At 48.1% G+C, this 10,942-nt stretch overlaps 1 protein-coding gene across 1 annotated transcript in view; it reads right to left on the bottom strand.

Annotated features, from left to right (window-relative positions):
• The window catches only part of LOC129707120 (otoancorin-like), a 36,308-nt gene that overhangs the window by 3,651 nt on the left and 21,715 nt on the right, over nt 1-10,942 (bottom strand). The window contains exons 22-26 of the mRNA XM_055651910.1: nt 9,779-9,934; nt 8,540-8,682; nt 5,328-5,464; nt 2,100-2,197; nt 1,010-1,172 (exon numbers count right to left, since the gene is read on the bottom strand). Of these exons, the coding sequence (XP_055507885.1) occupies nt 1,010-1,172; nt 2,100-2,197; nt 5,328-5,464; nt 8,540-8,682; nt 9,779-9,934 (697 nt within the window). The remainder of the gene's footprint in view (nt 1-1,009; nt 1,173-2,099; nt 2,198-5,327; nt 5,465-8,539; nt 8,683-9,778; nt 9,935-10,942) is intronic.

Genomic DNA, 10,942 nt, shown 5'->3' with positions numbered 1-10,942 from the left:
CTGTAGAAGAGTGCGGGTAAAGAAAGGAATTGTTAGACATAGGTAACACATCAACTGAACACTAAAATTATTCTTAACCTGTATTTGTTTGACAGTACAATAAAACACTGTGAATCCGTCCTGCTTGGACTTTGGTAGTGCCGGACAGAATTCCCAGATAATCGCATGTTATTTTACAATACTCAAATGCAATTTTTATTCACTTTTTAAAAAAAAGGTGAACCTGTTAAGTTAAAAGAGAGATAGACACAAAACGCTGGAGTAACTCAGCGGATCAGGCAGCATCTCTGGAGAATAGATTACATTTTGTGTCGGAAACAGAACTAGATAAGCTTAAAGGTAGGTTGAAACCAGGGCTCCAGTGAGTGGATGGTGAAGGGGGAACTGGGGCCACAGTGGGTAGATGGAGAGATGGGAAATGGGACCACAATGAGTGACTTCACCTGGTGAGCCAAATGCCAAATTATTCCTGATCAATTCCAACCATAATCCCGTCCCTCAGAGTTCCTTTAAATAAGGAGGCACAACTGGTAGAGCTGCTGAATCACAGCTCCAGAGATCAGGTTCAATCCTGACTTCAGGTGCTGTCTGTGTGGAGTTTGCACGCTCTTCCTGTAGTGTGAACGGGTGATCAATGGTTAGCAGATGCTCAGTGAGGTGAAGGGCCTGTTCCCACACTGAATCTTTAAAACCTTAAACTAAAAGTGTGTGTTTTGTAAACAGTGTGGAGTTTACATGTTCTTCCTGTAACCGCACGCTTTTCCTGCGGTTGCTCGAGTTTCCTCCCACAACCTAAAGACATGAGGAGTTTGTGGATTAATTGGCCTCTGTAAATTGCCCCTAATGTGTAGGGAGTGGATGAGAATGTGGGATTACGTAGAACTAGAGTGAACGGGTGATAGATGGTTAGCACGGACCTGTACCTTGCTGTGCAAATGACAATAAATTCATCTTGACCCGACTTGATAGAATGAGTGAAGCTCTGCTCAGAGACTGTTGGCCACGTTACCTGTGAGTGGGGCAGTGGACAGCGGCGTCTCGTTGGAATCGCCTCCATCCCTGGCAGCCTGCAGCCCAGCGAGCTGCTCCCGGTTCAGAGCGGCTTCTTGGGCCGCTGTAACAGCCGCTGAGTTCTCTGGCCCCAGCTTCTTCAGCTGCTCCGGAGAGAGTTCCTACAATAAAACAAAACCGCACACACATAACCCAGCCACTGATTGCAGGTCCGGACTTACTCCACAAGCCGGACAGCCTCCATGTAGGGTGAACAGAGGCAAGTGCTCGGCTCACCAGAACCAGGAAGGTGAGAAATGAAACAAGTTTTAGCTTGCGGAGAAAGTTGGGGTGGAGTGGTGGGTTGGAGATGGTTTGTGGGAGCAGAGATTAAAAGGGAGAGTCTGTGTTAGGGTGGAAAATGCATGGAGCACATTACACGAGTGGAGGTGGTGCCGGCATATGCAGTCACATCCAGCGCAGAAAATAGGCCCTTTGGCCCACTGAGTCCACACCGATCAACTGCTGCCATCAAATACGCACTTATACTGTACCTGCATTAATGCCATTATTTCTTTATTTCTCCCCATATTCACATCAACTCCCCTCCGAATTCCTCCCGCCCACCCAAAGAATCTACCACTCACCTGCAATTATTCACAGCCAATTTCCCACTGGGAAATGGAGGGATATGGATCACACGCAGGCAAAGATCAGTTTAACTTGGCATCATGTTCAGCATTTACTGATAAGCCAGTTCCCTTGTATACTTTTCTTTTGTCATTACAAACAAATCCAACTCAAAATGGTCTAGTTTTAGTTTAGTTTTCATTTAGAAATTTGACAACAGAAACAGGCCCTTTGACCCACTGAGTCCACACCGATCAACTACGTTATCTTATCTTCTCATCCAATCCCTACACGGCAGGGATAATTTTACTCAGCCCAGTAAACATTAGGGGGGGGGTGTCTGAAAACGCTGGTTCAGAGGCAGCTGTATCACTCACCTGCTCCCTGTACTACATATGTTACCTGCACTAACGCTGCCCATCCCCTCTCCCCACCAACCTCTGCCCAGATCCGGCACAAAGCCCTGACGGTCTCCTCACCTTGAACACGTGGGTGGGGAGTATGGCCATGGCCGCTGGCGTGAAGTAGGGCATCAAGTCCGGTACCAGCAGCTTCAGCTCCTCTCCACTCATTCCGGCTGTGAAGGGTTCAACAGTAAGGAGTGAGCCCAGAGAGTTTAATTGTCATATGTACCGAACAATGAGACGATATAATACTTGCTGCAGCTTAACAAACCCAATAACGCAATACACAGATAAATATAATGCTTTAAACATTCAATAAATTAATAACCATTATTAGTCTTAAAGTGGAAAATTATATGTTCTTGGTCAGTAAGCGTGTCAAAGGTCATGGCAGGAGAATGGCATTGAGAAGGAATGTTAGTTCAGCCGTGATTCAATAATGGAGTAAACAAGATGGGCCAAATCGTCTAATTCTGCTCCTAAGATGTATGAACATATAATACTAGAGCAAAAACTAGTCTGTAGCGTAATCAAAGACAGTGTGGGACAAAGGGCCTGATTCTGTATTGTACAACTACCAGAGAAAGTGCAAACATCCTCTCCACACCCACTCTGGCAAGACCACGGAGAACTATAGAACTCTGCCCTGAACTAGACTTCTTTGGATCTATTGGTAACCTCAAATAGGTCCCCCGAAATATTCAAAGCAGTATTAGGATGATTTATATCCAGGACAAACAGGATATCCTGGTTTCTTAATGGGACCTCAAGCAGAACATAGAACACAGAACAGTGCAGCACTAGAACAGGCCCTTCATCCCACGATGTCCGTACCGAACATGATGCCAAGTTAAACTAATCTCAACTGCCTGCGTGTGATCCACATCCCTCCGTTCCCTGCATATCCATTTGCAGCTTTGAACTACTCCCGACACCTTGCATTACAACATTGAAAGAGGAAGCAGCAATTACAGGAGTCTTTGGAGAGGGTGCAAAGGTTTACCAGAATGCTTCCTGGATTAGCGGGTATTATTTATAACAAACAGATGGACAAACTTGGAAAGCTTTCTTTGGAGTGTTGGAGGTTTAGGGAAGACCTGATAGAAGTGGATAGAATAATAAGAGGCATAGATAGGGGAGATAGAACATTGTTTCCCAGGGTGGAAATGTCAAAGACAAAAGGACATAGCTTTAAGGTCAGAGGGAAAAAATCTAAAGATGTGCGGGCCAATCTTTTTTTATTGAGGCAGATACGATAGTGGCGTTCAAGAGGCTTTTATGAATGGAGGGATATGGGTCAGCAGCAGGGAGAAGGGAGTAGTTTTTAGGTTGAGGCCCTTCTTCAGACTCTGAAGAAGGGACTAAACCCGAAAAGTCACCCATTCCTTCTCTCTAGAGATGCTGCCTGTCCCGCTGTTACTCCAGCTTTTTGAGTCTAACTGCTGGAGTAACTTAGCAGATCAGATTGCATCCATGTTCACCAGAGATGTTGCTGGACCCACTGAGTTATTCCAGCACGTTGTGTCATTTTTTTTTGTAAACCAGCATCTGCAGTTTCTATATCATGTTCAGCAGTTCCGGTTTTCCCCATTACAAGAAGATGTGGAGGCTTTGGAGAGGGTGCAGAAGAGGTTTGCCAAAACACTGTCTGGATTAGAGGGTTTTGGCAATAAGGAGAGATTGGACAGACTTACTTGTTTCCTCTAGAACGTAAAAGGGTTAGGGGTGGCGGGCCTGATAAAAGTTTAATAAGAAATGGTGGTCCAAAGGGACTGTTCCTGTGCTGTACTCTTCTATGTTCTCTCCTCCTCCCCATTTGATTATTGGTGCCCTACATTGGAACCTCCTTCTATTGGGGAGTCCTTAATAGTATATGCAACAACACTACCAGTTGCTGGTAGGGAAGGGAGATGCTGGCACTAGGAACTGTAGATGGAGTCATAGTGATACAGCGTGGGAACAGGCTCTTTGGCCCAACTTGCCCACACCGGCCAACATGTCCCAGCTACACTAGTCCCTCCTGCCCCCGTTTGGTCCACATCCTTCCAAAGCTGTCCTTTCCATGTACCTGTCTAACTGTTTCTTAAATATTTGTTATAACGATTTTTAAAGGTCGACTGACTGCCCAGTGCCTACCCTGAGTAATTACTCATGGCACATGCCTGCAACTTCTATACTCAATGCTCTGACTGATGAAGCCCAAGATGCTGGAAACCTAAGCCAAACACAAAGGATGAACTCAGCGGGTCTGGCAGCATCTATGGAGGTGACTTTTTTTTTAAGACACTTCCCCAGCTAGGTTCCCTCACCCATCTTCTTCTCCGGTTCTCCTGATCTTCGGGTTCCAAGTGTCCCACAGTCCCACCTACTGTCTTTGGTCTGTTAAAGGGGCAATTTTAAGGCAACTCACGATCGAAGGCATCGGGCCCCACCAGCCAGATTTTAGCTCGACAACGGGTGCTCTCTGTACGGCATTTGTACATTCTCCCTGAGACCGCGTGGGTTTCACTGGGTGCTCCAGTTTCCACCCACAACCCAAAGACTTACAGGTTTGTAGGTGAATTGGCTTTGGTAAAATTGTAAATTGTCCCTTGTGTGTGTGTGTGTGTGTGTGTGTGTGCGTGTGCGTGTGCGTGTGTGTGAGCGTGTGAGCATGTGTGTGTGTGTGTGAGCGTGTGTGTGTGAGCGTGTGTGTAAGATAGTGTTGGTGTGCAGGGATTGTTGGTTGAAGCAGACTGGGTAGGCCGATGGGCCTGTTTCCGCGCTGTATCTCTAAACTAAATAAACTAAATAAAACTATATAAACATTTGAGAGGCATAGAGGTAGACAGTCAGAACCTTTTTGAAGACCATGGCTTTATGATGAGATGGGCAAAGTTTAAAGGATATATACAGAGCATATATTTAAAGGATATATACAGGTTTTTTTTACACCAAGAGCAGTGGGTGCTTGGAATGCGCCGCAGGGGTGGTGGTGGAGGCAGATACAATTATGGTGTTTAAGAGGCATTTAGATGGACACATGGATATGCGAGGAATGGGGGGATATGGATCGCGTGCAAGTAGAGGAGATTAGTTTAACTTGGCATCATGTTCGGCAGGAACATTGCAGTGCTGCTCGATGTTTAATGGAAGCTTGGAGAATAACTAAAAGATGTCTCCACATTGCAGCTCTGTAACTTTATGATTCTTCTCCAATAAGATCTGAAATCCGTCTGCCCAGCGCCATTTGGATATCTCCCGTGATTGCCGTCTCTGCCCCGTCCCTGGTCCCCGCTCACGGTCACCACCTCGCACTCTGACCTGCCACTGTCCCGACCTCCCACAGGACAAAGCCGTGCCATTGGCCAACGTCGCCGAACACCTCCCTCGCCTTCCTCAGCAGCCGCCGCAGGACCTGTGCCTCGCAGGCCAGCTCGCCCACCCTCGCTGCTGCAATGCTGCAAGAGGGAGAGGCCGGTTAACAGACGCAACAGTCACGTTACATGTACGAGGAATGACCGCAGATGCTCCCTCCACTCCCCCTCGCTCTGTGTGACTCGGACGCCCACAACACTGACCGTGATTCAGGCTGCACCTGTACAAAGCACCCTGCTGGGATGCATCACAGCTTGATCAACACTCAAAGCACTGGAGAAACAGCACAATATGAACATTGAATTACCCAACTTCAAGTAATCCATCCTCCCCACAAATCCCCTTTCTTTCCTGCGTCTCCTATCCCAGATTTCTCCCATAGACCACCCCTCCTCCCCGGTTACCCAACTCCATTCCCCTTCCTCTCCCATTCCCCCATTTCCCTTTTATCTCCCCACCTCTTTGCCCTTCCCATCCCTTACCACACCCTCCCTCTGGCTTTACATTTCACTCACCTTTGTTTCTCCTTATCCGACACTCTTTTCAGTCGTTTTCATCTCTAGCCCTTGTCACTTACTCCACCTATCTGCCAATCACCCCTCCCCCCTCACCTGTATCCACCTATCACTTGCCAGACTCTATCCCACCCGCCGTCTGTGGAATTCTCCGCCTCAGGTGGAGGCAGGTTCTCTGGATGCTTTCAAGAGAGAGCTAGATAGGGCTCTTAAAAATAGGGGATATGGGGAGAAGGCAGGAATGGGGTACTGATTGTGGATGATCAGCCATGATCACATTGAATGGCGGTGCTGGCTCGAAGGGCCAAATGGCCTACTCCTGCACCTATTGTCTATTGTCTCTCGGGTTTCAGGTTTCCCTTCCTCAATCCAATCAGAATGAAGAAGGGTCCCGACCCAAAGCGTCGCTCCACATATGCTGCCTGACCCTCTGAGTTCCTCCAGCACTTTGTGTTTTGCTTGATTCCAGCATCTGCAGTTCCCTATGCCTACATCACAACTTGGTTTGGCAACTTATCAAACCACTAACAGTCCTCCCATATCTAAGGTGTGGTTTTGATTTCCCAACCTGCCTCATTGTGAACTTTTAACTTTTTTAAATCTGAATTTTCTTTGCAATTTTAATGCTACAACACTGTAACACTATATTCTGCACTCTGGTAATTTTTCTCTTCAGACTACCTGTTGTACTTCAATATGGCTTGATTATACTCATGTATGGTATGGTTTGACTGGATAGCACACAAAGATTTTCACTGTATCTTAGTACACGTGGCAATAATAAACAGGTCCACCACAGATTTTCCAGCACCCTTTGTTCCAGAGCATTGCTGGATTATCCGTTTTGCCAGACCGACAGAGGTCATGGCCTCCAAGAGAAAATGAACTGCACCAGAATGGTCCGTTGAGGCGCCGATAAACCGGCCCGCAAAGTCGGCCTTGGAAGTTGGCAATGGGAACAGATCTGCCGGCTCTGGCTGGGCCGGAGTTCCAAAGCCCCAGCCACAGGGGGCAAGTTGACCCGCCGATCAGCCGTGGAAGTCCCGATGAGGTCCAGATCGGCCGCGTCACACAGCCTGGAGGCCACGTTTAAGGGTAAATTTCAAGTTCGCTCTCGTAGTTTTTCCGGATTAAAGGAGGTGCCAGTTGCTGGAAAATCAGTGGTGGACCCCGGACCCTTCCCTTCCAGGAGAACTTTCAACCCCCACCCCATCATCATTTTCCAACACGGACAATGGTCCCAGATTGTGGTGTGCTCAGAGGCTTCCCTGACCGCCTGTCTTATAGGCTTCCTCGCTCTGATGGTCGCCTCTCCGAATGTTTCTGCTGCCAAGATCTCATCTGAAGGGTCTCTCTGCCTCCACTATCCATCAGGCAGTGTGTTCCATATAAGAACCACCGTATGAATATAGAACACGGAGTATAGCATAGTACTGCACAGGAACTGTCCCTCAATGTCCATGCCTAACATGAGGCCTTGTTCCCCTCTGCCTGCACATGATCCCGATCGCCCCAATTACAACAAGGATGTGGAGGCTTTAGAAAGGGTGCAGAAGAGGTTTACCAGAATGCTGCCTGGATTAGGTGCGAGTTATAAGGAGAGGTTTATAGACTGGGATTGTGTTCTCTGGATCGTCAGAGGTTGAGAGGAGACCTGATTGAAGTAGATACAATGAATAGAGACAAATATAGGGTAGAGTCAGAACCTTTTTCTTCAAGATGGAAATGTCAAAGATTTGAGGGCATAACTTTTAGGTGAAAGGGGCAAGGTTTAAAGAAGGTATGCGGGGCAGTTTATTTTTCTACACAGAGTGGTGGGTGTCTGGAACACGCTGCAGGGGGGGGGGGGGGGGGGGGGGGGGGGGGGGGGGGGGGGGGGGGGTGGGGGGAGCAGATATAATAGTGGTCGTAGTTGCCATTAAGCTTTAGCCATGTCTAACATTTTTAATATTTTAGTTTTTATCTGTCTGTACTTTTGTAGGTGGGATTTGATATGTAGAAGGGGTGTGTTATTTTTAGAGGAGACTAGCGCAGACTCATAGATTAGGAGTCAGTTGGGTCTCGGAAGGTTGGTGAGAATACAGTTTTTTGATCACGACACACGACATGATCACGACACACACAAGTCAATGAGACAACATACTTTTATAGGACAAAACTTTCATATGATTTATATGACATGAATGGAACAGCGATTAAGAATGGAAAGTGATGGATTATTTCTTTACTATGTACTACTTCAATAAATGACTAATTAATCAAGAAAGGCACAGCGTTTGAAAGATTTGTTTTTACTATCTTAAGTGTGTCGTGAGTGCGTAAACTATACCTCATAACCATCCCCGAGGAGTAATGGCTATCGAAGTTGGACTTTGAGAACGTCATAAAGGCTGCCATTATAGTGGTAAGAGGCTTTTACACGGGCACTTGGATTTGCAGGGAATGGAGGGAAATGGATCATGTGCAGGTAGAGAAGATTGGTTTAACTTGGCATCATGTTCAGCATGGACATAGTGGGCCGAAGGGTCTGTTCCTGTGCTGTACTGTTCTGTGTTCTGTGTTCAATATTAAACAGGCACAACCCCTGGGTATCAGGCACGCTGTGGACAGAGAGAGCTGAGGCTTGTAAAGCGGTCTCCCTACCTGTAGGCGGCAGTGCTCACGGAGTCGAGCTCAGGGCCGGTCATCTCGCACAGCAATCTGCCAAGCCCAGCCAGGTCCCAGCCGGACAGAGCTTCGACTGGCAGGCCAGAGTCGTGGAGAAACCCTTCCAACAATGACCTAACCTGCCGAGCGAGAGCAGACACATAAATGTACAACAACTCACATTCTCAAAACACCTGTACTTCAGCAAAATAGCCGAAGGCCCTATTAGATAATTTAGAATCATATAGCATGGAAACAGGCCCTTCGGCCCAACTCATTTATGCCAACCAAAGGCCCCATCTAAACTAGTCCCATTGCCCACATCTGACCCAACTCCTAAATCCTGTGTAGGAATGAACTGCAGATGCCGGTTTACACCAAAGATAGACCCAAAATGCTGGAGTAACTCAACAGGTCAGGTGGCATTTCTGGAGAAAAGGAGTAGGTGACGTTTTGTGTCGGATGCCTTGTTCAGACTGACAATCTGACTCAGTACGAATAAGGGTTCTGACCCGAAACGTCACCTCATTTTCACCGGAGATGCTGCCTGACCCGCTGAGTTACTCTGGCACCTTATGTTTTTTTCGAAAATCTAGTATCTGTAATTCCCGTGTCTGAATTTCAGTGTTCCACTACAAAATCTCAAAGTTCTCCTCTCTCCGGTGGGGGCTTTGTGAGACCCTCTCGCACTGCTCCCCTTCTGTGATTCCTGATGCTGAAGTAGAAAAAAAGAAATGCAGATGCTGGTTTAATGGTTTATACTCTAGACACAAAGTGCTGGAGTAACTTAACGGGTCAGACAGAATCTCTGGGTCCTGACCCGGAACATCACTCATCCTTTTTTCTCCAGAGGTACTGCCTGACCTGCTGTGTTACACCAGCACTTTATGTCCACCTATCATTTGCCAGGTTTTGTCCAGCCCCCACCTCTCTTATCCAGCTTTCATCCTCCTTCCCGCCCACCCCTCCACAACGCAATTGGCGTACAATCTCAGTTGATGCTGCCCGTCGCTGGGCTGTGCGGCAGCACGTTCCGTGATGGGACCACCCCAGCAGTAAGGAACCCCCCCGTCCCCCTGCGGTGGGACGCCCCACGGTCGGTTCCCCCCTGCAGTCAGTCCCACCAGACGCCTGCAGTCATCCCCCCCCTCCCACCAACCCTCTGCAGTCAGCCCCGCCCGGTGGTGGTGGGCAGCCTCCGGGATGGGGAGCTCCGTGGACAGACGCCCCGCATACCTGTGGTGGAGACCACTGCCGGTGCTGGATCAGTGCCGCCACAGTGTCGGTGGAGCCGAGCTCGAGTTCCCGGATTTCACTCTGGTTCAGAGAGAGTGCAATGTGGCCGAGCGCCCGCACCTGGTGCTTCCTCCAGCTCCGCACTGGCCCCCACACCTGCAGACAGGGTGTCCAACGTTAGCGCGTGTTCAACAGCCACTTGGGCAAAACACTTGAGAGATACACCTACCCTGAGGGGGGGAGAGGGGGGGGGGCACAAAGGATGATCAGAACTGCTCTATACTCCAGGCATGACCCTTCTCCTCCTGTCTTTCCTTATCTATCATTGTGACCCTCTGTCCCCCCTTGAACCTCCATCCTCCCCTGAACTGTTTCTTTACTGTTCCTATTGACCTGTAGTGGAGATGTTCTTAGGGCAGCACAGTGGTGCAGTGGGAGTTGCTGCCTTACAGCAACAGAGATCTGGGTTTGATCCTGACTTTGGGTGCTGTCTGTGTGGAGTTTGTACGTTCTCCCTGTGACCGCGTGGGCTTCCTCCGGGTGCTCCAGTTTCCTACCACATTCCAAAGATGTCCAGGCTTGTAAGTTACCTGGCTTCTGAAATGTGTAAACTGTCCCTAGTGTGTAGGATTGTGCTAGTGTACAGGGTGAACCAGGTTCGCTGGACGGCATGGACTCAGTGGGCTGAAGGGCCTATTTTCACACTGTATCTTTAAACTCTCAAGTAAAGTCTAATGTCTGGATTCCTGATGTGGAGGTTTTGGAGAGGGTGCAGAGGAGGTTTACCAGAATGCTTCCTGGATTAGAAGGTATTAGCTTCTGCCACTATAAGTAGTGGTTGAAAAATATGGATTGTTTTCTCTGCAGTGTCGGAGGCTGAAGGAATGCCCGACAGGATTATATAACATTTATGAGAGCCAGAGATAGGATAGACAGTCAGAACCTTTTTCCCCATGGTGGGAGCATAGCCTCAAGTGAGGGTTTAAGGCTAGAGAGGCTTGGGTAGAAAGTCAAAAACTTAAAGGCACAGCTTTAACGTGATAGGGACAAGGTTTAAAAGATGTGCAAATACTGCAACATAGCGCTGCTGTGTGGCGACTCTTTGCCTGCTCGTCCCAGAGAAGGAGCAATTATATCATCTAATACAATCGCCCCACTCTTTTA

This window comes from Leucoraja erinacea, chromosome 20 (assembly GCF_028641065.1).
Source record: "Leucoraja erinacea ecotype New England chromosome 20, Leri_hhj_1, whole genome shotgun sequence".
Classification (NCBI taxonomy): domain Eukaryota; kingdom Metazoa; phylum Chordata; class Chondrichthyes; order Rajiformes; family Rajidae; genus Leucoraja; species Leucoraja erinaceus.
This window is presented reverse-complemented; position numbering and strand designations above follow the sequence as displayed.